We start from the raw sequence: 27610 nt of genomic DNA on the forward strand, positions 1-27610 counted from the left end.
ATTTCCAGTAATCTGCAGCTCAGAGAGGTTTTTAGATTTAATAGCCCTCCTACATTTTTCTTCTATTTTTTCTTAATAAAAATGAATTTAGTGTTTACAACTGAACTTAAAAGACGTCTTGTAGCAAGGAGATCCACACTTGAGCTCCATATTGTAAACTGTGATACATACAAATTGTACCATATTGTAAGGGGCACCATAAAAGATCAAGATGTTCCAATCACTCAGAATGTTGCTTCATTTTCAGGAATTTCACTTTGCATTATCCAACAATAATATGCTACCTCTTTATATGGTTTAGGGAAGATACTCAAAATCACTAGTCACTTTTGCAAGTCTTAGGCTGGGGACCCTAATTTACCATTCTTCTCACAGCAGAGAAGAGGCATCTGTCCCAGTGATTCAGCTCAAGCTCACATTTGCAAGGATAAAAAAATCAAATCATTGGAGGTGCTAACTCATTGTATGAGTTTCATGGCAGCATTGGAGTGCTTAGGGAAAGCTATCATGACCCATCAAATTAAGCCCTGTTATCCTGCATCTGAGTTAGAACTCTCTTTACTACTTTCTGGAACTTCTAAATTGTCCACAATGTACACATTGTACAGTTAAATGTACAGTTTAATAGATGCTTCTTGTTCTTTGGGCAGTTCTCTCCTTCTGCTTTTGCTCTTCAGCTTTTCAGGAACATATGAAGGCAGCCAAATGATACCATAGTCATTTATTCTGTGGAAAGGAAGGACATTCATAAATTGGAAACTCAATCATGGTACATTTCACAGATATATTCAGCAGCAGTCTTGAATCAGTACTTGGAGCAAGTGCATTGATTCTTAAAGCCCCAGAAGCCAACACTTATTTCTTTAATTAATATATACAGGATGAGAAGGCTGGCAAGGAAAAGTGAAAATAGGATTTCATACTTCTAATTTTACTTCTAATTTCAGGGACGGGTGATTGGAGGAATTGCCTGAAAAATATATATTTCTTTTTCCTAAGGCAAAGGGTATAAGGATGGTCCCTCCCACCATTGCTTATTGGTGCCCTATGAGTTTTACTATTGACTTCACCTATTGGCCTTGGCAAAAAAAGCCAAATTTTAGTGAAATTAGAGCTTTCTCTGACCATATCTACTTTTCATGGCAGGCTAGCCAGGAAATGACACCAGAATACCTGTTTATTCAAAGAATTTTCTTCATGACTGAGAGACACCAAAGACAGTATTAGAAATGCTACCTCTTATGGTGTATTGCTAGCATGTCAGTGTACTGTGTATGTATAGAGAAATCATACTTGCAAATTTTTGTCAGGTTATTTTGATTTCAAATTATCTAAAATGAAAGCCAAAATGAATTCATTATCCCAAATAGCAGAAATTAGGCTCTTTCCTACTCCTCCCTGGACAGAGATAATATGCTCATGGTTATAATATCCCTCAGCCTTTGACTCTCAAAACATTACTGTTGATTTTTACATTATTTAGCAGAATTTCTGTGGAGCTATAGATGTTAAGTTATATACCAATATATTTGAAACTCACTTTCTAAACAGTAATTATAATAAAATGAGATAGCTTGAAACCACTTTGTTCATAAACCTTTGAAAGCCAAATTGATTTTAGAAGCGTTGAATCAGATTGTCATTGTTTTAATAAAAGTAGAATTAGAACCCTGCAAGTCTACAGCTAAATATGCAGTAGTTATCAAACAGATGTAGCTAATGCATATCTGGCCTGTCTGCAACTTATTTGGTTAAAAGGGTCCTAACTGTATATCAGCGTGGAGGGCAACCATGGGTTTATGCGAAGAAATAAAGTTAGAAAAATGCAACAAACTATAATTAATTTTATACTTTGTTTTATACATATTCTAGAGCTGCAGAATTTTGTGGTATATACAAACCTCTAACTTAAAACAGGGATCATGAAAGGCCATTTCATTCTTCACAGAAGTCCTAAATTGCTAGAAAATGCAGTAAAATGCACAGTTGAATTTATCTGACAAATATCTTTGAGCATAGGGTTATTTGAGACATTGCAATAAAAAAAATGAAATGCACATCTATTTCTCATTTACAATCAAGTCACCACTGGCAGATGCCAAAATCTCAAGAGAATATCACAAATCTACAGGATACCTCAGGAGCACTTAGTTTTCTGTTTGAATCTGATTTAGCTGAAAGGTACAGCCAGACAAGATGCTCCCTGCTGGCTATCTATATGAAAATAATCAAAGACTGGATGTTGCTCTTATTTCTAAAGCAAACTGTAGCCTGTACTCATCCAGCTCAATATTCAGCTTTTTCAGAAACCATTGTAAAATCTCATGGGAGACCTAACAATTTTAAACTACTCAGACAGAAGTTACAAAATAGATGGCTGTCAATCACTGACATCATGCAGAGATAAAAGAACAAAACAGTAGAAGGTTAATTGAGGTTAAATATCAGAAGGAAATCAGTTTAATAACTTAAGGAGTATCCAGGTTGCAAGACAAGCTGTGAAGGGGAAATTTGAAGTCCCTCATAATGTGAACTGTTGTGGACTAGACCTGACAACCATTGTTAACATATTGTTTTTTCTTCAATATTGTCCTTGAGAATATAAATGTAGGACGAACTTACAAGTCACAGTCCCATTTGTGGAATATCCATTACCCAAATGGATGACTAATATATAATTATTCGAAAGAAGAAAGGTACAACGTGTTGCAATTCAGGCAAATGAATGAGGATCACAGTACTTCTATCCACTTAATTATTTATTGACCAATAGCTTGTTTGTTGAGGGGGAAAAAATAGAAGACAGGGAAGGGAAAGAAAGGGGAGGGAAGACCACAGCTAAAAGTAATTGGAAACCTGAATGAAAATGGCCAGTTTCACTCACATTTAAAATCTGTGCAATGAAAAAATCAAACAAACATTTTTAAGTGTTTTATTTTAAGTTGTGATTTTTTCTTGCTAAATTCTCGGATAAAAACTTAAAACAGCCAGGGAGAAGGATGCCCAAATCTCTGCTCTCACAAACAATTGTTAAAGGTCACACAGCAAGAACCTGATAGTCATGGTTCAAATTCTTTCCAAAACTGATGAGATATACACACTTGAGATCAGCTCTTGCTCCTTAGGAGCCCTAAAGGTTGTAATATTGACTCTGTTGTGATATGGTCAGATGACCATCACATGACCATCTCATCTCATTCTTGAGTTCTCAGTGTGTATATGAAAGTTACATATTCATTATAGCAAGCCATGGAAATCAGCTATGCTTCAGTATGAAAACAATGACCATGTTTTCTCAGACCTAAAGTGATTTCTCACAGTGAGTTATAGAGCCATCTATTGAATGAGACCACCAAGGGCTACGTCCTGCACTTTGGCCACAACAACCCCAGGCAATGCTACAGGTGTGGGGCAATGTGGCTGGAAGACCATGTAGAAGAAAGGGACCTAGGGGTGTTGATAGATAGTTGGCTAAACATAAATCAGTAGTGTAGGCATCCTAGCTTGCATCAGAAATAGTGTAGTTGACAGGAGCAGGGAAGTGGTAGTTTCCCTGTACTCAGCTCTGGTGAGGCCATACCTTGAATCAGATGCTGTACTAAAGGACATGGTTTAGTGGGAAAATGTTTGTGGTAGGTGGACAGTTGGACTAGATGGTCTTGGAAGTGTTTTCCAACGTTGATGGAAGATGCTATGTCAATATATTATATTTTACATATATATTATATTTCTCTGTTCAGGAACCTGCTGAATTAGGGGAGAAGGGAAAGAAATTGACTAATTGCCGTATTATCAGCACATGCTTGGCACACAAGCCTTTGGAGCAACTGCAAAATTAGATGATAGGATGATATGGAAGAAATTAAATTTTTTTTAGTATGTGATCCTCCTTGAAGTATGTTTTGTTCTAAATAGCCATATGAATATTAAAATAACAATTTTACGTTCCTAATAGGTTGCCTGTAAAAAAATAAGTAAATAAATAAATAGTACTTGCAAAGTAGGCTAATTTGGGACAAACATGATAATTTATTTATAAAGTATTCTGTCTGTCCCCATCAAGGCCCTCCCAGCATCATGCAAGTATTTATTAACTGTGCTATAAACTTCATCAAATATGTACCATAACAGAAAAATATAATATTAAAATCTGAACTGAGCCACATTGTTAACAGGGGGTTTGAAAGTATTACAGGTGGTAGCAGCACAAAAGCCAGGCATCTCAAGTAGGTTTTATTCTTAGCTATTTGTTCTCTAAATGTCCACTTTTATTGGAAGAAGTGTAGTTAATTTGATGATCAAAGCATACATAGATCTGTTTATTCTTTTGCTTCAGTTTGTTTTGTTAAATTTAAAAGCTCAACTTTTGAGCTGCAAGGGCCATTATACTTCAGAGCACTTACCTTTACAATTTCTTTTCTTGTGATAGCAATCAGCAAGTCAGTGCTCCAAATGTGGCACTGCCTCTTGTGTTTTACTTCTGATTTATTTTTCTAGTGGATATAGAGTTTACAAAAGGTGCTGGATAAAAAGCTGGGAGAAGACCAGTCTGTTTCTCTGCTGAGCATATAAAACAGCAATACTGATGGCCCCCTTACACCTTCTGCCATAAGTGACAGTTCTGATTTCAAAGGAATTCCTCCAGGGCAAATTGACAGCATAATCTGTGGTCTTTATTCATCATTTTTATGTATGGTATGGACTGACAAATCAGCGAGACACTGGACCGCAGTGTATGAAAGAGTCTAATGGCTGTATTTGTTCAAAAGTGGAGGGATACACTGCTTCTTGTGAGGCAGATACTTGCCCTTAAAGAACAGAACTGCAGCCCAGTAGCTCTTTTAAACAATATCTAATTGACTGTGGTGCGTCTGAAGACATTTCTGCCCCTTTGGCAGAGATGATAACTCTTACAGTCCTGACGAAAGGTTTGCATGAACATTCCTAGTTTGCTTCAGAAGACAGAAGAGACTCTTGGTATTGTAATGGACAAAATTCAAGTACTGATAAATTGTTGAGCATGTTGACATGTAACAGATATGCAGACAAACACATCTGTTCTTTCCCTCATAAAAGCAGGTGTGTGGCAGAGTGACTAAGTGTGAAGCAACCTAGGCAACTTTTTTGTTCATGGAGTTCTCTGTTAGTGTCAAAAGGGCAGCATATCAAGATCCAGAAATTACTTTTGTTTTTTAATTTTCTGAAATAAGTCAGCTTTCAAATATTAAAACAAACACTGTATTCTTTGTCTTTTTCTGTTATAAGAGGGAAAAACTTTTAAGAGGCAGTTTTGATCAGTCAAGATTACATCAAAATGTCATTCTTTTTATTTGGAAAAAGAAAAACAACAAAAAAGGTGCAGTTCTGTTATCCGTCCTCCTTTCCCTGTTTTTATCATTGCTGCCACAGCATCTTTTCTTCTTTTATCAGTTACAATTAGGTTTCATCACAAAATCTGTATTAGGACACAGTCACTCATTTCAACCAGATTGTTTTTGAGAACGCAGCTTATTTTAAATGCTTCTTGAACATTTCCTGCCGGGATTTGTTGAGGATATAGCTTATGATGAGCACTGATTGATCATTTTCCCATCAGAGAAGCATTTTTCATGGACTTGGAGACCTTCTGAGGGAATGTCTTGATTTTTTACTAAATTTTCTTTCAGGAGAACTGAAGTGAAAATCTGCTTTCCATTTCAAATTTACTTCTGTTTAAAAATATTTAAATTTTTGTTATGAACCAGGAGCATTGATATTGAAACAATTTATCTAAAATGAAGTCTCATTGTATGGAAATTTTCAAGTTTTCATGCTGTTACTCAAAACAAATTTTTTCAAATGACTGTTAAGTGTCTCCATTGCACGGAAATTTCCTATTACAGCTAAGAACAGCAAGGGAAGATTCACAATTCTTTTCATATTTCAATAAATACAAAAGAAATTATAACACTTGATAATTCAAATTTAAAAAAGGCATTTGAAGGTGTTCTAGGGTGCTGGGTTTATGATTTTCTTGTATGGCATTATAACAGTCAATCCAATTAAGCTATCTGCTATCTATTTCTTGACTCTTGCTACAGTAAAGCAATTGATTTTTCCTATTCCATTTGGAGAGAAAACCTGTTCTTGTAGCATTTCACATCAGTGAGAGCTCAAGAGAGTTGCAATGCATAAACAGTGTCTTGGTACCTCTTAGTAATATCTATTTGTTTTGCTTTAGTTTTCCAGATAAAGATATTCGCAGAACAGCAGTCCAGCAAATAGAAAATCTGTCAAATGATGAGCTGTTAGAATACCTCCCACAGCTGGTTCAGGTAAGAAAGAAATTTTTAGCCAACGATGTCTTCTGTCCAGATCAATAAGTTCATTAAACGCTTTTGGTTCTTTCAGTTTGATACATTATACGAGCAATAAGTAAGAAAGACTGATCAGCTGATGAAATGATTGAATTAACAGGACAGATGTATAGACTTTCTCACTTGAGAGAATGCAGTTGTTTTGGTAATGTCATTGATCTTTTCCATGTACCACAAAGTGACCTTTCTACAGGAAGGAAAAAAAAAAGAAAAAAGAAAAAAGAAGAAAAAGCATCTGTACAAGACAAATGCTGCTATGACTGCCAGGCCAGGTCCTGGGCTATGTTGTAGTCAAAAAGTGGTTTCTTTGCAATGAATCACATTTTTCTAATGTCACATATATGGTGAAAATCATTGTCAGCACATAGTAACTACAGCAAGTTGGTTATAGAATAGTTCCTTCAGAAATGTACACTACTTTTCACTGGCAATTAATGTTTTACGTGTTACGGGCCCATTGCTTGCAAAATAATAACTTTGTGGTTGAATCAGACCTGTTGTGAAGTTAAGGAGGAGCTAGCCAATTTGAAAGCCTTATCCATTTACTTTGTAACTCCAACCACACGGATTTCTTACAGTTCTTCATTTCAGAGTTCCTCAGGGTTTTATTTCTGTTGTTTTGTTTTGTTTTTTTTTATATGTTTATATTTATATTTATACACACACATGCACATATGCATATGTGTATATAGATACATAAGTACACATGAATGCACGTATCTATGTAGTCCTTTACCGTAAGGAGGTGGAACCATCACATCTTTACAACATTCAGCACAGTTGAATGTTTATGGGAGATTTCACCTTTCACAGCTTCTGTTTCACAAATAAATTTTTTGATAGAATTTATTTTCCAAATGAGAGTGGTAGAAATTTAAATATAGCAAAGGCTGTATATTTGCATGTGTATTTATTGTCCAAAATCCAGATGATATCCTATGGTCTTGCAGGGTGTACCTGTGTCCTGAGGTTTCTTTGTGTCCTTATATACTTGTGTCCTGAAGTTTCTTTGCTCATTTCATTTCTGGGGCATTCTCCATAAGTTGGATTGTTTCATGCAAACTAACCACTGGAGATACTATCCTTTCCAATTAATTTTATTTTATGTAAGTAAAAGATAACAGAACCAGCATTCAGGTGATTGTTCTTATTATCTGTTAAGGTGCTCAAGTTTGAATGGAGTCTGGAAGGCCCTCTGGTGAAACTCCTGCTGAATCGCTCCCTTCAGAGCATCCAAGTAGCCCATCAACTTTACTGGTAAGACTATTTTTTTATTATTAACACATCCATTTTTCATTACCATGAATATTATCCATAACTTCATCAGTGAAAAACTCTCTTTTTGTTTAAAATAAACAGAAGTATTTTTCACTCTCTCATTACTATCCTTTCAGTAGTGGATATGAGTAAACTGTATAAAAGTCTTGCTTATCTCCGCCTTCATTCTGTCCCTAGAGAAAAAAAAATTAAAGGTCTGCTCTCTTAGTTAAAGTACCATTTGTATTTTTTTTTTTTTTGCCTTATCTGGTTTGAATGAAAAGTAGTCTTACTCAAAACTTGCAAGATATCCAAGAAGCACTGAGTTACTGATAAAAGGTTCTGTTTTTGAGATTTCTCTGACCTCTTCTGAAGATTTCAGACTTCTTACATCTATCCAAGTCAGTCTCCTGTAGCATCTACATATCATTCTAACTTGTAATAGCAGTTCTTCCATTCCTTTTAGTGGTTATGAAGATGTAACAGTTCTCATAGTAACTGCCATTCACTGTCTATCTGTACAATGAAAGGACATCTGTAATCGTATTATTTGCATGCAGTGATTACTGTTTGCTATGCCATCACTTCAAGTCTCTCTGAAAAGAAATATGGTCTTCTGTCATCTGTACTGCTCTGTGATCTGAAAATCTAGCTGTTTTTTTTTGTTTGTTTGTTTGTTTGCTTGTTTAGTAATGATGGATGAAATGAACTTTCATTTACAATTCAACCTGTTCAGATCTCTGAAAGAAAAAGCTTTTCTCCCTGCAAAGTAAAGACAACAGCTTGAAATGTAATCATTTTTTTGATGAAGTGTGAAGTCAGAGAGCATAGATCATATTTTTATACCTTCATGATCTCTAGAAATGTTAGTGAGGATAAAACAGAATTTTCACTGTGTTCATTTCACTGAAATAAATAGGATAATAATAATATGCCTAATCAGCATATTTGTCAAATAAAGAGAAACCACATTTAGCACGTGTAAACTTCTTTCACTTTACTGTGTAGTGTAGACCTGTGTAGACCTTCTTTTTTTTTTTTTTCCCCTAATTTTGTTTGACTTATCTGATGGTATAGCCTTGGGAAATACATAGCAGAAATTGTATCTTGAGCAATAGATATCCTTATCTGGCACCATATAATTTAATGTGGTAAAGGACATATATTTTATATATATCTTAATCATAGAATCATAGAATGTCTGGGGTTGGAAGGGACCTCAAGGATCAAGCTCCAACCACCCTGCCGCAGGCAGGGCCACCAACCTCCACATTTAATACCAGACCAGGGTGCCTAGGGCCCCATCCAACCTGGCCTTGAACACCTCCAGGGATGGGGCATCCACAACTTCTCTGGGCAGCCTGTTCCAGCACCTCACTCTCTTGGTAAAGAACTTCCCCCTGATATCCAATCTAAATCTTCCCTCCTTCAATTTAAAACCATTTCCCCTTGTCCTGCTATTATCTACCCTTTCAAAGAGTTGGCTCCCCTCCTGTATATAGTCTCCCTTTAGGTACTGGAAGGCTAGAATGAGGTCACCCCCCAGCCTTAATATATAACATTACTGAACATACTTATATCTAGTAGAATATTTCTGAATGTTCATTGTATTCTCTGCCTTTCAGCTGGTAGCACATGTGTTGATGTCATCCAACCTCGGGTTATTTTACAAGCACTTTTTATCCCCATGTGCATTAGGAAGTAGAGATATCATTAGCTGCTGTGTGTCTATTACATATTTAGATTATCCTCTTATGCCTTGGTTGCAGATGGAAACTACTAATTTACTAAATGTCTTTCTGGAGTATCCTGTGGATACTTCTCTTAATAATATTTCCAAATTGTATAAATAGTAATTTGCCATTTATCTCCAAATAAACAAGTGTAAAGAAAGTTTATTTTACCTGAAATGTTAACATTAGTTTCTTAGAGGGACAGCTTTTGATTAAATGTTAAAATTAATATATGTTCCTGTGTATAGATATGTAAATATAAATATAAATACACATATATACATATATATACATGCACATATAAATATAATGCATACATAAGTATATATAAATATTCAAAAATATATATTTTTTTTATTTTCTGGATTTTCAGTACCTTATCTGGCAAACATTCCTACCAGAAATTTGATGGATTCATTCATTCATTCATTTAAAATGGGGACAGGGTTTTTTATTAACAAGTATCTACCTAGTGCCTGGATGGGAATCAGCAGGACCACTGTCATGTGTTGTGTTTTCCCATGTAGTATCTGTGTTTCTGGAATAAGAAATCAGTACATACCAATAGATGATGTGTTTTTGAGAACAAATTCTCTTAATACTCTTTTCTTATAATATGGGAAAGCCTGGTCGAGTGGAGCAACATAAGAAAATAGAATAATACAGAAATAGCAGCAGCCACCTCTAAAGTAGCCATCCTTGAAAGTATAGTAGTATAACTATGTGCACCCACAGTACACAGGGCAGTCATTAGTTTTAGGAGGCGAGATGTCTTCTCAAGGCATTCCTGCTTGGCTGGCTACTCTCAAAAACTGATAATTTTTAAAAGTCTGACTGGACTCGAGTGTTTAATATATGTATGTTTAGCTGCACAAAGTGATCATGAAAATATCCAGTAGTCCCATTCAGTTTAGTGGAAGACGCTGTCAGACCTCTTTTATTTTGTCTTTTTGTTCAAGCGTTTCAATATGAATTGAAGTGCTCAAATATAGCACACACCTATAAAGTTTTGACTGTAGTGTTCATCACACTCTACACTTTTCTTCTTTATCTACTCTGCTCCACCATGTTCTCCAGAAGTAAGCTCTTTTCCACCGAGCATTTAAATGTAGGTGATTATTAATATTTCTGTTCCAGAACTTTTAAATCCAGTTTCACAAGTAATAAACTCTAGAAAGTTTAGCAGTAATTTCACAGTTAATACTAATAAAGGCTTTCATTTGCTCTGCAAACTGGATTTGTCTTTATAAAAGCAATGGGAAGCAGTTTTGTCCAATTATCTCTAAAGAGATTTGTAAAAGAAGCTCGATAAGTTAATAATACAGGCAACGTACCTGTGCATGCACGCTCCCAAACTTCTTTTAAGAAATGCAGTTAGAAAAAAAATGCATTTTATTCTGTGAAGCATTTAATTCTGTTTCATATCAAGATTGGCAACCAAACCCAATCTTAGAAGCAAGAATTGGTAAAAACAAACATTGGAAATGATACTATGTCAATTTTTAATTGTAATAAATGACATTATCATTCCACTATTTAAAAAAAAAAAAAATCAATACATACACCATGTATCTACCCAAAATAGAACTTGGAACAGAATACTCTAATGTAATTCAGTAAACTAGTGTTACATTTTCATAACCACAAAGGAAACATCAGCTGAGTTAAACTTCCATGTTTTGCAACAGTATTGTAAATCTAGACACTAGTTACTAGAACTGTTTGTGACTGGCAATGCTAACTCACTTGAATGGCAAACATCATTTTCATAGTAGCTTAGTTATTTAAAATTGACACAGTTTCCCTGCACACCAGAAATAAGCTGCTGCCCTTAATGATGTACCAGCTCATCAGCTTTTTAATATTGATGCTGGACAGTAAATAGTTGAAGCCCTTGCCATCAAGCAGTGATAAGTTTGTCTGAAGATTTTATTTAAAAAATAAAACAAAAATAGGACAGTGATTGGCAAAGGTGAACTGAATATTCATTTTAAGATTCCTGGAACACGCCTTCGTCTGTTGTAAATCAGGAAAGCTTCAATGAAACCAAGTCTTTTCTTTGCTTGTGCTGGCTGTGGATTTGTCCCATTAATTTTGATATTCAGAGCAAGTAGGTACTTTGATCTTTCACCCTTTTTTTTTTTTTTTTTTTTTTTTCTTATTGTGCATGACTTTTCTACTCTCTAGTTCTTCAGAAATTTAGGCCACCTGTATCTCAGTAGTCCTTTTGAATGCACTCCCCTTCACCAGGAGACTGAAAATTACCCATGCATACAGTGCCAGCACAAGACTGTGTACTACTTAAATCCCATTTTAGCTTTATTGCAAGGTAAGTTTCTCAGATACATGAGACACAGGGAACATTTACCCTTCTCAACTACCTTCTAGAAATTTACTCTGATCCTGGTCTTTTTGTAGCTCAATTTGTAGGATAGGAGAAAGCTGGAGTGAGTTTTCCCATTCCCTGCAGCTACGTTGAGTAGGAAAGCTTTCTTAAAGCTTTCTTCTAGCAAAGCAGAACAGTGGCTTGAGGGGAAAGAAACCTGCTGAGACCCTTCAGGCCATTTCACTTGCTGTAAGTCTCCATTTATATCCTTGCTACCACATTTCACAGACAGTTTCTGTCAGCTTTCGTCCTCGAGTTTTAATCAACCCATCTATCTCTGGCAACCTGCCTATCCATTTCCCATTTGCTTGGAGCATTTTTTGTTTCCAGGTACTTCCATAGGTGGCAGCTGCAATGTGCAACTAAAACAGCTGGCTGGGGCAGCAGGTGGCTAGGACTATGTCTCACAGATGGTTGCCTTTCATAGGAGGATTGAATAATGGGGAGAAGAGTAGTGTCCTCTAAGATTGGTGGCAGCTGCTTGAAGGTGGTGCTACAAACAGATTTCATTGTTGGGAAGGAGTATGAGTGTGTGTAAATTTTATATGCTTAGCTCAAGAAACCAAAAAGATAAGTAAAACCGTTGTTGGAGGCAAAATGTTCTTTTGTAACTTGCTCTTTTAAAGTTCTCTTCAAATTGCAAAAAGCCTTATAGATTTTTTTTTATTATTTATAACATTTTTCAACTACATTGTCTGATAACCAAGAGAAGGGGAGGTATCTTTTGTCTTTACAACTACATGTCTCATAAATAATGTGAGTTAACTCTTGATGAAATCCAGCACACTGAAAACATTGTGAATTAGACTATTGATTTCAAGAATAGAGCATCATATTTTATTTTTATCTCGCTTTCTATATGAAAAGAGCTGTAGGAAACAAAAACAACATAAGAAATGTATAAAAGCTAAAAAAAAAGACATCATTAATTTCTCTACCATTGAGAGGTTTGTCTCTCAATACTATGTTTTTCAGAATTGTTTCCACTTAGATTAATTCAGAGCTCCATGCTTTGAATTTCAGGATTATTGCTTCGTATTTTCTGAAAGGGAGTGTGTTTTTTTGTTTGTTTGTTTGTTGTTTTTTTTTTCCTATTAAAACTAGTCTACACTAACTATATTTTACGTCAAGACTCCAAAAGAAGGAATATACCAAACAGACGCTCATCTGTCCAACACCCTTAATTGCCTGAATGCTAAACAGGCAGCCATGCTCCAGCTCTTCCCACAATATGTGTCTCTCTATAACAGTCAGAGACTGTCAAGTCTGCTAATTATTAATGACCTTCCTAAATAACTGTGTAGAGAAAACTGAAAAGCCCAACCCAATTAAATTATGTTAACTTAAATCCACAATCATCAACTTTGTTCTGTGTTTATTTCGTTCTCCTTACTGATCTGAATCAAAAGCACACTTAATCACATATGTATTGTGAAACCTGTGAGAAGCCAGTCCTAGCATATGTTTGATTGGTTTTTTTGCTACTCTACATTAAAATTTGAGTTTAGTTCTGGAGTTGCTCAGTCCTGCAACCTTCTGAGGTAAGGCGTCATTCGTCCAAATAATAATTATAAGGTTAACCTGAATTAGGAGTACTTGGTATGATCATAATTGTGTTTTGGACTGTAAAGAACCTAAAATGTAGAGTAGATTAATATCTAGGGATTTTCATTCTGAAATTGTAATGCCTACTTCTGAAATGCCAACAATTTACAGCTTTTTCTACTGTAGCTACATGTCTGTACTATTTAATACCTTTGGACCATTATTTTTGTGAGATAAGGATTTAACTGTCTACTGTGCTGAGTGTTTCATTGTTAGCCTAGGTGGAACTTAGATTATTGCCTTGGAAAACAGAAATGTAGTTACAGAAATATATTGTAACTTTACTTAGCTACTCTGTGTTGGTCAATACTGCTCAATAACAGTGGACTAAAGGGCAAGACCAATTGTTTGACCTGTGGTCAGCTCGTAACTGCTGCCTTCCACTTTGGCTCTATTTTGGACTGCTTTTTCCAATACAGTAGCAGAGCAATTTTGGAAATAGTCATATGAGGAACCTCCCCCAAAAGACAGGATGAAGAAACTTGCCCAACCTGTGCGCTGCCTCCAACACTGCCTTGCCCACACTTGCATGCACATGTGAACCATCTGAGGCAGATACCACTGACCTTCAGCCTCTTTTATTCTCTCTGCTATTTGTGAAATATAATATAACCACCACAGTATTTCTGATGCTAGGGGCTCGAACAATGACACAGAATTGAGTCTTATCACTGCAGGGTAGCATACACAGCAACAGGGAAACTCAGAGCCCACTGGTATGTAGTTCAGATGCAGTCTGTATGCTGCAGAGGGAACTGGCCCCACTATGTCTATGCCATTTCACCCCAGGTCCAAGAAGTTCTCCGTGTCTCTCCCTTTCAATCTTGAAAATGTACCCTAACGTTCACCACAGACTGAGATTGACTGAGAGATTCCAAAGCCTAGATGATCTGATTCCCATGCTGAAAATGATACTTTCAGGCAAAGCTGAATGCAGATTGGCAGATGTTCTAGCGTTTTGGTAAGACTATCTGTAAATTTGCTGTCTATACTATTCCACATGCACAGGAGAGTAGACTGAATACATAAATAACTCTTCCTTGTTTGTGATGCTTTCCGCTGACTTTAGCAGCCTTTTAGTCAGGCAATTTTTCTCTGGAAGTGAGTGTGACAACATTTTTCTAGAACTAAGTTCACTTTTATAATTTAAAGGGTTTTGCACATATAATATTCATTTGCCAAAGACCAAAGAAGTTGCAGGTGCTGTGATTTCTCTTTATATATTGAAATATCCTAACTAAAAGAATAAATATTTTTCACTTCTAAATTTCTAATCAGAAGGAAATATAAACTAAGTTCCAAATAATTAAAAAACAAATTACAAACACTATCATGAAACATGAACAAAGAACCTAAACGTAGCATTTTGCCATTTTAAATAGAAAGATGAAGTTAATTTTAATCAATCTGCTAAAAATTACAACTTTTAAAGAAAGGAATCAAATCAACATAGTTTTATTTGCTTAATTAAAACTATGACTTCTTTGATAATTTGATGAATACGATATAATCTTCTGAATTCTTAAAAAATGATAGAACATATTTCTGCATGGGTCTTGTTTTAATGATTTAACATTGTTAGTAGAACAGATGTGTTGAATGTTTAGAAATGGGGGAATACTATGTGTTATTCCAAACTGAATGAGAGTGTGAAAAAAGAGGAGGTAAAGTATCTTTGTGACTGTATAACAAGGTGAGAATGGAGTATGGCCATTCCTGTCATTGATTACATTTGTACAGGAAAGTATTTGGCTGAAGCTAAATTGGTAATTGAACATAGAGATAATTGTTCCCACTTCTAGAACAAAGGAAATTCTAAATGCCAAAAATCATATTTGAGGAGGATTAGCATTGCCAAGTTCAATATAAAAAAGCCTGCAAGGGCCGAATTTATCAGCTTGTGTTTCTGTCATGATAAAATACACTACTATATTCATGTGCAAGTAAATAGAGGTGGAGTTGAAAACATGAACTAAAAAATGTGAGAGCACTGAAAGAAAAATATTGAGCAATTGGCCTTAACACTGTTAGCTGCTTCATGATTTATAAGGTAGCACTAAGGAAAATGTTTTTGGTACATTGTTTTTTAAAACACTGCTAGTCTGATTTATTTCATTTTCACTCTTTTTACATTTAAAAATATTGATGCTAGCAAATCTGTTTTTTCAGTTAAATTGAAAACCTCCCTATTAGGTTAAACTCGTATCTATCATAACCACCCCTCCAAGAATGTAACTGAGCATGAAATACGGGTGTTGTCTGTTGGATATTCTCTGTGGAATGGATTAAATGTGCCATTTTGGTGGTCTGTTACTATGTCTCTGATGCACGGATGTGATGGACTAAATGACCAGCTTGTGGGGTGGAACAGAGCTGAAAGCTCTCATCCTCCAGCTGTTCTGGCACAGGAGAAAGACATCCTCTGCATAGGCCATAGGGGTGCATCTGGCTGAGGAAGTGGAGCTGGTGTTGCTGCAATGGGGATTCAGAGCAGGGCTCTGCGCAGCTGTCACGCTGGGCTTTAATCTGCTCCTCTCATCTTTCTTCCATAAAAAATGTTTTATTGTTGCTTCCTTCAAAAACAAAACAGCCAAAATCTTGCCTGACGGATACCTCATATCTCTCTGCTTGTCCCAGGGGATCATTTGGGAAGTAAATCAAAGTAGTAATAAATCAGGAAAGCTTTTGAGAAAACATTCATTTAGTCCTGTCACTTCAAATGGATAATTTGCAGCCATGAATTTGATTGATGTGGATGATTTGGTTTGTGTTTTTATACTGTGAAAAACTGCTGGAAGGAGATGGCTGAACATAATATATACAGCTCTGTTGTTCCATTGAAATATTCTGTATGTATTCATTGAGCTAGGCCAATATATGAAGACTGACCAACTTAATAATCTGAAATGTTAAAATAATAACAGTAGCTGCAATGTATACATGATTCAGAATTCCCAGGTCGGGCCATAATGATTGTGGAGAGTTAAATCCTCTGTTGGAAAGCAAACAGCATGGCGAATCTCCTGCAATTCTCAGTTGAGCAGCAGCAGTTGTGTTTGACTAGAGGAATGTTGCACTCAGCAGCTGAGAGCAGCCCTGCACTTGAGAATGGTCCTCCAGCAGGCTGCTTCTCTGCTACAGAGTTGTGGTGATACCAAGCGAGTTCTGATTGATGGAAACTATTTCACTATGATCCCCTGTGTTTAAAGATTTCTTTCTATAAAGGGCAATTATTGCAAAGTTAATCTGCTGATGTTTCGAAGTTGCATCATGTGATGCGAAAAAACCTTTGCTCTGTTACAGGTCTTTTACTCACTGTAGCTCAGCAAGCTAATGTGTCTTAAGTGGCTGTTTTAATCAGTTATTGGGAAAATCTGCTACCCTAGAGAGTTCCTTTCAATACATTTTTCTTTGAATCCATTTTTTCTTTGAATATGTTTTGCAAAGTTTTTACTGCACGGGTTGTATAAATGCAGTTGGGAGTACTCATTTATATATCATGTGGTTGATCAAAACCTTAGTCTGACCAGGCTGAGTTTAGTAAATCATTCTTATTTCTGAACATTTCCAATAACATCATTAGGGATTACTACGAGTAAATAGAAAAAGGCTCAATGTGAATACATAACATTCAGTGTAATGAGTGATTTGGTCATTTTGACATCACAGTCAGCTGTATGCTTCTGTGGTTAATATTTCTAAGTGAAATTATTCTTCTTCAGAATGAAACCTGGGCCTCGGTCCTTTGTCTAAACGACTGAAATATTAGAAAAAGGACAATTATAAATCAGAATTTCTTGAATATGTGCCATCAGTACATGATTTGACAGAAAATTACTTTGTGACTAATAGGAATTTTTCTAAGAAAAGAACTTCCTGAAGTAAAACCAAATATAATTATTACCATGTTTTATAATAAAAACTTCAAAAATTATAATAAAAGGTGATATTCCTACAGAGGTTAGAGTTGAGGATTGATAAAATGCCCTGAACTGACAGGAGTGCAGAATTATTATAATTCAGTATTTTTGGGTATTTGCATATGATAAGTATTTAAGGATTATATTCATAAAACTCCTGCTGTTTGAAAATACTTCCTTAAGCGTTAATTGCTTTTTGAATGCCTCACCCATGCTAAATGGTATACTACTCTATAACCATAAAGTTGTCATTTGGCACGGGACCAAATTAGAAATATGCTTATAGAAGAAAAGAAGAACAGTCTGATGAGTTGCATTTGCATTATGTTTTTTTGCTCAACAATTCTCTGAGCAAGCTGTCATAACCTTTTAAGCAAGAGAATTTTGCCACAGACCATGTCTTTCATCATCTCATTTGGTGTTTTCTTGGCAAAGAGCCTACTTGGTTAAAACTGATATTCATTTCAGACTTGAAAGTGATTGGTGGCCTCTAAAGGAATTAAGTTGAATTAAGATTCCCTCTAAATCTATACCCTAGAGTGAAACACCCTAACAAGTGTTTCAAAGAGCTACAAGAAATCTCAGTCAAAAGAAAGACAACTGGATTGTTCTTTAGCTTAGTCTACCAAATACACAGAACACTATTCGGGAAATTCATGACATTATTTTGTTGATGTAGAAAGAAAATCAGACCACAAGAATTGCCTTTCACCTTTTAAAAGTCATTATTCTTGTATAAATATATTCCAAGATTTATTATCTCAGTATTATATAAACAACGGTATTTTTACTAAATAGTTCTTATGTGACTCGTGGGTGAAGGTTTAATGTAGAATTAGTAAGGAATTTTTCACTGAGATGTTTTTAAGGAAGAATGTTCACAAAAATGTAGTTTTTTTTCACAGAAATATTCAACTGAGATACAAACATGTATATGGTATCAGAAGTACAGGATGAAGCTGAGAAAAACGTCTGGATACTTAATGTTAGTCATTGGAGACATGAAAGTAGAGACTTATGACTGAGGTAACCCAGTGAGTGTCACTTTGAGCTGCTTTTACTAGATTATCTTTTTTTTTTTTTTTTTTTTTTTTTCCCCCATATGTTCTTTTAAAAAATCCCATCAGCATTTTTTCAACTCAACCTCGCTGGGTTGCAAGTCATAAAGTCATATTTTAAGACAGTCCCTAGTATAAAGGTTGTTATAAAAGGTACATCTCCTACTTTTGGTGGTTGTCTGAATTGCTGATTAATAAATCATTAAGAGATCGTTGCAGTTTGCTTCAAAACAGACTTTCTTTTAAACTTAATAATCTATGAAATATCATTTATATCTCAGTTGTGCAGTATGTGAGTGCTGTTCCCTGATTGAGTGAAAATCCAATGGAATGTGCTGGGAAAAAATAATAAAGCCAACAACAAAATAAATTAATAACAAAAAAAACCCACAACCACTGTTATGTGGAGGGTGACATTTATAACAGTCTAGGGTGTAAATTTCTGGCAGTATGTATATGGGAAATTATTTGATTGGAAATTTGATCAAAGCTTCAGTACTGGTATAGAATTATAGAATCGCTCAGGTTGGAAAAGACCTTCATAATTGAGTCCAACCACGGCCATAACTTTTTAACCATACTACCTTAGGTAGTGTAGCCTTGTTTTTCATTTGACTTTCTTTCAAAGAGGTAATACAAATCATTTGCACTTGAAAATTTCAAAGCTGAATATGAACATGTTTCTAGTTGTTTCTATTCAGTTAAGAATTTTAGTAAACCATGGCAAAATGACATGCTGTGTGTTGGTTTCATCAGAAAAAAAAAGACTTAATTTCTGAGGTGTGTCTGAACCATGCAAGCAGAGTGCAGTGAAATGTTTATAGGTCTCAAGTGATGCAGATTCTGCTATGTCAAAAACAGATATGGAAGCCCACACTTTTTGTTAGCATTATTAACATTACAAATGATGTGAAGAACTGCAGCAGTTATCAATTTAAGATCTTTTAAAAGATGGCTGTAGAGATTTTCTAGCCCAAACTAGGAAAAAGAAGATTTATTTTCTGCTGTTTTTGCTTCCCTTTTAAGGACCTAGATACACTGTAGTGAACGAGCAAGTAAAAAAAACATCTTGTTAGTAAAACTGTGAATAGTAAAGTTCTTCTCATTAAAGAGAGGGAGAGAGTATAATAATATAACACAGTAACAAAAACTTTCTAGTCAGTTGAATAAAGAAGCAATAATGCAAATACAAGTGGATGATCTTTTCAAATCAGCACCGTCCCTCACACACTAATATATTTCCTTTCTTTACTCATCCAATAAATGTCCTGGAGAGTTCAAATCCTTAGAGCTAAAAGGTGATTCTAAGTACTTTTGGTAAAAACAACAAAGGAGCCCTCAACATCTCTCTCAATAAAATCCTGTTATATGCTTCTTATTCTTCAATTTTCTAGCTTGTGCAGCAAGGCTCATATCCAAGCAGATTTAAAAACAACTGGTTTTGTCTTACATTAATGCTCAGATTTTCATGTTCAGCTTCCTCCAGCAATTGTTCACAGTCTGTCATCCAGTGAAATTAAAATAACAGTTCCCCAAGGCTGCCTCCTGTTCCAGTGCTTTCTCAAATGTATGCATTGCTGTTTATTTACAGATTTGCATACACTGGTGTACATACTCTCATGCAAGCAATCTTTATCACCTCATCTGTGGTGTTTCATTTTTAGAAACTGAATGCTTTCTTCAGGATTCACTAGGAAGTGAGTAAAGGGTGTAGTGTGAAAAGCAACATGCTTTTGACAGTTGGAAAGGTTCTAACTGGATTTCCCTCCACCCTGGTGAGCACACATTCCTGTCTCTCCTACTTCGAGATCCCCGTTCTTCTCCAAGACTCAGAGGTTGGAGAATTCCTCGTTAGCTTGAGATCAGAGGGAGTTGCTACAGTGTTCCTGATGGAACTAGATTTGAAATGAAGAAAAATGATAAAGAGAAGTTTGGTAGTTTTTGAGGGAGCCAGAGAGGCAAAGCAAAATATCTGTCTAAGAGGTAAGATGCAGGAAAGTGATAAAAAGAGGGCAGAGATAAAGTAGTGCATTAAGTAATACAGTTCTACTAACTTCTCTCAGAAAAAGAACTAGTTTCTCCCAGCTGTGAAGTTTAAATTCGGATGAAGTCTTCAGAAAACTGGCAGACCTAGAACCATTTTCACAAAAAAGAAAAGAAGTATTATTCCCACGTATAACCTGTGGTGTTTCTGTCCCCTTCCTGTGTAGTGTAATTTTAATTTGATTACCTATATTGCTGTGTGCTCCTCTGGAGACCCTACATGTGTAACCACTCTTCTATCTCAGTCCATGTTATTGATTCCAGAAAATAAGCAGACATCAATTTCCTTCCAAAGGGGCCACTGGAGTGTTATATTTAACCATTTCACACTAATCCTGACTCTTATACAACTGTCCTCCTATGCCTTTTGTAAGTACCAGGAAGACTGTAGCCCAAATGGTGCTAAGTATATATGCAGCTGTTCATTCAAGTAGATGTGGGTTTTGTTTGTTTGTTTGTTTGTTTGTTTTTCTTTTTTACATTGTAACCATGCAAGAGAATGTTGTCTAAGCCGTGTAGTGGGCAAAATCTGAGTCTCTTCTGTTCTGACCATGTAAAGAATGATATGGATTCTCTGTTCATACACTGAAAGTAATCTGTATCACATAAATTTGGAAATATTTCCTGTTCCTGTGACACGTGCCCCAGCTAGCAAGAGATTACTATTCAGTTGAAATATAGCAGAACCGTTCCACAAGTAATGCCTCCAATTTTATTATGTTGACCCATGACATCAGAGGCAGATGTTGGTAGTACAACAGTAGAGATTGAACCTTCCTGTCAATATTCCATTACATTTTGTTGCCATGTGACAGATGGTGGCAAAGGGGCAGCCAGACAAAATGGGTATCTGACATGGAAGTGCACATGAAGCAGAGGTGTGTCAGTGAATTCCTCCATGTGGATAAAATGTCTCCCACTGACATTCACTGATACTTGCTAAACATTTCTGGAGAGAAACGGTGGATGTGAGCACAGTGAGGAGGTGAGTGGTGTGTTTTAGCGGTGGCAAGCAGCATTGACGTGAAAGACAAGTGATATTCCAGATGGCCATGCACAGCTGTTACACCAGAAAACAAAGAGCAGCTCAATCAGCTCATCTGTACAAAACAGCTAATGGTAGTGACAGTGTTTTGTAGCTGTGAATTTGCTCTATCAAACAGTGTTATTGTGCTCGTTGTATCTGTTGTTGTTTCCATGGAAATACATAGGAGGCATTACTTTCATAGCAACCTACATAATTAATAGAACTGAAGGCAGACCAGATCAGAGTGATATTCATACCTTAGAAATGCAGACGTTTGCCTGCTTATTCATGCTTCTACTTCCCCCCCAAAAATCTATAATGGTCACCAAAGATATAATGGTCTTCCTAAGATTGATCACTGAATCCCTGAAGTCCTGCCTATCATTTGGCCATATCTTTTGAAACCACCCCAGTGTTCTGAGGACTCAGAGTTGTATGGTCAAGCAGCTTGGTTCACTCCTGTTTTAGGAATTCTCAGCCTGCTTCTGAGGTCAAGCCCTTTGAACTACTTGGTCCAATGTCAGAGCTATCTCTGCTTTGAACATGAGATCTGACTAAATGTCCCCCTGGGGTTCCTCTCAATGTCAGTCATTACATGATTCTGTAAGTTACAAATGAATCCCATAACAGTATTTGCTTACATACTGATTCAGTTTCCACCTTCCTTTAATTTTTGATCCTTCAGGGTAGTCATTAGCACCCTTTCCCCATGACTTTATCATCAATTTTAAGGATTGTTATATGGAACCTTTCACTGGTAATTTTCTGTAGTGTTCCACACAGGTTATGTTGTGGCTAGAAAACAGTATGATGATGAAAATCAGAGGGTAGGGACGGATTAACAGGAATGGTCAAATATTGTGTTAAGCCCCAAGGAATTCCACTGGCCATAAGTGAAGACTGTGTCAGGCCCCTTTTAGCACTCCACCAAGAAAATATTAATAGTATCTTCTACTCAGAAGTGTAATGAAGTATGCTTTTACCTCTTCTTGATTCCTTGATTTATAAATAACATTCATTTGTAGCCATTGAGGGTTTTTATCTTTTATATTAAAATAAAAGCAAATGGCATCATAGCAGAGGTGGGCACTACTTTTCACAGCATCTGATGAAAAGGAATCTGAAGATGAGCTGAACATACCCCAAATTATTTAGTTAAAAATAAATAAATAAATAGACTGACTGTGTTCAACAGTGTTTAAGTGAAGAGTAGATTCTTATATTTGTACTCATTTGTTTCAATCAGAAACTTTACAAACATAATGGAAAATGCAGAAGAAAATAAAAGGAGAAAACCTTTAAGATAGATTCCCTAAATGTTTCATTTTGCTCACATTGCATACATGCATTTGAAGTTCTGCAAGTAGAAGAAAATCTACAATTTGATTATTATAGTGTACAAAAAGCTATAAGTGACAGCAAATGGTCTTTGGAATAAGAAACCAGTAGTTTTCAATTAGTGTTAAATGAGAAAATTTTATGTCAGCTGATATTAAATGGATATAAATGTCTGAATTAGTAAAAAATTTAAATTTACTGAACAGATATTAATCAGGTTAATAGCTTCCGTGTGGCAGCTGCCATTTTGGCTAATGCAGAAGGAATTGAACAGGAAATTTCAGAGCGAAGTCCATGGACATGAATAAACTTAAAGAAGAGTCTCTCATCATAAAAACTGTAATGCATTATATTTTTTAACTCATGGGAGGTCTTGTTTTTACATCACCAAGGGAAACAGGGTTCTGTCCTGCAAATAAGATATTGCTATCTGTAATAATTATCCTGTGGGCACCAAGCACAACAGAGATCAGACAGCAACCAAGATTTCAACATTGCTTAGGGCTTGACTTGGCAGTAGCTGATAAAACTCTGCTTGTGTTATTCAGCTAATTTCTGCTCTGACCTGTAGAATTTTCTTTGTTGAGTCTGAGCTGTCTTTGTGATTGGTGTTAGAATTTGGTGTTTATTCTTCTACTTAACCTTCTTGAAAATACTGTTCTCTGATGTGTGATAATTTCTCTCTGGAAAAACATTTTTATTAATTAAACTTTTCTTCTTAACATAGGTACTGCTTAGCCAGCTTCTAGATTACTTGAATAACCCACAGATATCATGCATGTTTTTCTGTTGATAGTGCAGTTTGTTGAATTGAATTTAAGCAGCCATCATGAAAAATATTATTGCAGTTGTCAGTGCTTTGTGCTGTGCATCTCTCAGAAGTACATTGCTTGGTCATGGTATGAAAATGGAAAGCCAGTTGAATAAGAGCCCATTTTAATATCAATTTTAGCATTAGTTTAAAGCTGACACAAGCAAAGTCTTCAGTTGTTGCCCTGCTTTGTTGTCAGATTCTTTGAACAGGAATTTGCAGGAGGTTTAAACTGTAATTTGCCAGGCCCTGGTTGCTTGCCCTTGAGTACTGGCACTGCTTTACTAGTAGAGATAATATGATGCTTATTCATATTAGTTGTTGTCACACAGACTTTTCCCACCTAGCAGAAAATGATTATAAGGAGAAATGTGGGCGATTTGGGGGTATTTGTCCACAAATAATGGGAGTGAGCGTAACTCTTGTGAGAGAGGGGAGGAAAGTTATATTTTCTGCCGCTGCCCAGCTGTACCCTTAAACGGACTGAGCACAAGGGCAGCAGTCTGATGCAAGAAAGATAATGGTAACAGATGCAAGGAGTTTCAAAGTCCCAGTAGTATTTTTTCTTGAATGGCTGTTCTATATTTATTCTGCCAGTGCAGAGGCTGCCCCTGGAGATCACGCTCCACTCTTTACCTGACTCAGGACATATGGAAATATGACACCTGCTTACTGCAGCAGTACTTCCAGAAATGGGATTGTGACTCTTGGAACTAGAGCTCAACTTTTCATCACAGCAACTAATCTGCATTCTGCTTTTCTCATGAGTGAAAAAAAGCCCAAGGCTGCTATTTATTCCTAGATGACTGGAAAATGCTGGTTATATGAATACCACAGAGGGAGGATGTGGCAATGTTATTAATCAGAGCTATTTGCCATAGAATTTACCTCTATGACATAAGAGCAGCTTGCAAAGAAACACTGCGTTCTCTGGAGAAGGTAGATAATCCTTTGGAAAGGAAAACAAAAGCATAAAGAATAGAAAATAATTTTGCCATAGTCACCTAGCAAGTAAAAACAGGAACTCAAAACAGAGCAGAATTCTTTTATCTGCCTTAAATTTAAACCTTAAGACTATAGAATGTTCTCTCAAGAGAGTCATGCAATATTTCCTTGATAAAAGCTCAAGAAGTAATGCCTTCTTGGCTGGGGTTCATTAAAAGGGAATTCAGATGATTCAAAGGTTTATTCAAGTCCAGTCCCTTGGCTGAACATGTTTCAGTAGAGCTAAGATGGACTTGTAAACCCAGATGAAACTCAACATCTACAACCCAAAAATTTCAGCAAGCCTCTGACTAAGCCAACCTAATTTCACATAGGTCTATGCCTCCCTTCCCTACTGTGCTTGCCCTCCAGCTTTTCTATTTTCCTTGGTAACTAGGCCAGCTGTTGACTAGGAATATACCCTTGGGCCAATTAAAGAAAGGTTTTCTCTTGCTAATATTTTACAGTAAGTTTTCCCTGAAATATCAGCTTAACTTCATATTCCCACATCTCGTTTTAGAAAGCCAATATTTGGTGGAAATAAAGTGGCAAAATAGAAGAAAGATGAGAGCTGGTTCAGTGTTTTAAAATAAAATCTAAATATATTTGTCTAGCCTGCTCTCCTTTCCTACTCTTGCAAAAGAAGCTTGCTATATAGAGAGGGGAGGGAAAACTGCATAGATAGCAAGGAAAGAGGAAGAAAAAGAAAAGCAGAGAGGAAGAAACTGACCTAGAAAGAAGGGGCACGAAGAACAGAAACACTGTTCTTTACAGTGCAAATTCTTGTTCTTCTGTCCTGCCACTGACAGAAATGAGCTGACAAGAGATGGCTTTAATTAAACGAAAACATGGTACATATTGTCTTGTTTGAAAAAGACTGCAGAGTAGCCTTATGCATCAGGAGAACTGCAGTCTGAAGAGATCTCTCCCTTAGAAGAGCCTTATCATTTAAAGATTAACAAGTGTTATTGGGACTCTAGAGACTCACCTATTGAAAAGTCTGATTCTGTCTTCTGTTCCCTGCAAACAAATGAGTTTTCCTTGTTATCATTGAAGTGTTAAGGACCGTATGTCTTCATGATACCATTTAATTTGAGGTATGGAGGTTCTCTGAGTTATTCTTTTGACAAAGTCACGTGCACACAGAGGTAGCAAGTTGCTATGATCTGATCCATGCGTCCTTTGTTGTCGTGCAGCATTAGTCCAACTGCTGAAGCTGTACTCTTCAGCAGATTTCTCTAATGAGATACCACATGGCAAATTGCCAGAACTAAAAGACTTGACATCTTACAGAAAGCACACTACATACGATATGAGAGGAATGCTTAAAACAAATTTCTGCAATCCCATAATTGTATTAAGGTGCCATCATTACTAAAACACATACAGTGACATCTGCTGAAGGCTCATTATACCTTCTTATTGTTGTGTAAGCAGTGATATGGGAAAAAAAAAAGCCCTTTGTTAAATACTAGCAAAAGAGTAAGTGGGACACCAGCTGTAGTGGAGATGTCTAGATGATAGCAAAAATTCAGGAGAGACTGACATATCAGGAAATAATGTGGGATCGTGTTCTAGTTCTTGCACTCACATTAACTGCACTTAAAACACAATAGATCTATACAGCTTCTTCAAGAGAAGTGATGCTACCTTATGTTAACTCCTAACGTGTTGTATCAAACGTTATTCATTCTTCCTTGGTACTGACATATGAGTATCGTGTCTTTAAAAAATCTGAGAGACTCTACTTGAAAGTTGACAGCTTAGACATTGTTAAACAAAGCAAATTCTAGTAAGTGCAGAGCAAATAGAAAAATTAACAGCCCACCTCAAGACTGACTGCCCTGCAGAATAAATTCTTTTGAATGACATATATTTTGTAAAATAATGTCACTCTTTTCCTATCCACCTCTGCTCTCTCCTTTCCCCACCTACCAAAAATACCTGTTCCTCCATGCACAGAGTGAGTCATAAGAACAGTAATTTGAAAGCCCTAAGATTATAAACTACAGATCTGGCTCACAAAGTATGGATAAAACCTGTTACTGTTCCTTACATGAGCAGCCAAAGGCCATATTGGCCTTGTAGAAAGACAATTTTATTTTTCTCCCTTAAGCTACATCTGTATTGGTATGTAAAAAGAAGAATGGAGAAAAAAAGTGTGCGCAGCATTTAAAAGCGAAGTTAACCAAAATGCTTCAGTGTAGCTCACGTTTAATTCTGCACTTTACTGTATATTTCATTTACCCAGTGCATGTAGAGCCACACAGAATTAGTTCTGTGTCATACATACTGTTTCATAGTGTCACAGGGGTTTTTTGCTCCTGTTGTGAAGCTAATAGGAAGCTACAGAAGCTATCCAAAGCCATTCTGGAAGACACGAACTACCCAAACAATCGGAAGAAGAAGAAAAACATTTCTCATGTTCTCCTCAGTATATTGTTGTAATAACTGTGGCCTAAATTCAGATATAGTTCAAAGCTTTGAAATTCCATCTGTGACTCCATTGGCTCTACTGAGCCCTCTTGAACATGGATTAATTTTGCATTTTATTTATACAATTTGAAAGCAGAGTAGCCTACTCACTTCCTGTATGCAATTAATTGCTGGCATATTTGGATATCATCCCATTAAAGCCATTGGGTCTGCTTATTTTAGTGGCGATTATCCCTTCTAATCCCACTCATTGAAAGCTTCCAATGCAGTCACCCACTGGGAAGAATACAGTTTCTGTTATGACTGGAATGAATGGCTTGTTTCAGTTTCTGTGCTGCTGTACTCTAAGCTATTACAAAGATACATGACTTATAGCTCTTAAGCTTGCTGATTCTGGTGCAAGTAAGGTACTGTATGACACGCTGACTATAACGTAACATTTGTTCAGAGGAGAAAATCTGCAGTTTTTAAATGTGTACAGGCAGAGACATACATAAACACACGTAGAAAGTACCGATATAGATGTAACCATACTTCTCAAATGTAGTGCTAGACTTGAAAGCTGTATTTCTTACTACATGAAAAATAATATCTTCATGCAGATATTAAATGTAATTTTTATTTTTATTCTTATCACAGTTTTCAGAGGGTGAGTT

General features: G+C 36.1%; 1 protein-coding gene across 12 annotated transcripts in view; it reads left to right on the plus strand.

Annotated features, from left to right (window-relative positions):
* PIK3C2G (phosphatidylinositol-4-phosphate 3-kinase catalytic subunit type 2 gamma) overlaps positions 1-27610 on the plus strand; it is a 280521-nt gene that overhangs the window by 157343 nt on the left and 95568 nt on the right. For all 12 annotated transcript variants that reach the window (XR_006932295.1, XR_006932296.1, XM_040655738.2 and 9 more), the window contains 2 exons: positions 6221-6314; positions 7519-7613. Coding sequence is in view for 10 of the 12 variants with exons in the window: in XM_040655738.2 (XP_040511672.1) it covers positions 6221-6314; positions 7519-7613 (189 nt within the window). In the remaining 2 variants the exon portion in view is untranslated. The remainder of the gene's footprint in view (positions 1-6220; positions 6315-7518; positions 7614-27610) is intronic.

This window comes from Gallus gallus, chromosome 1 (genome assembly GCF_016699485.2).
Source record: "Gallus gallus isolate bGalGal1 chromosome 1, bGalGal1.mat.broiler.GRCg7b, whole genome shotgun sequence".
Lineage (NCBI taxonomy): Eukaryota > Metazoa > Chordata > Aves > Galliformes > Phasianidae > Gallus > Gallus gallus.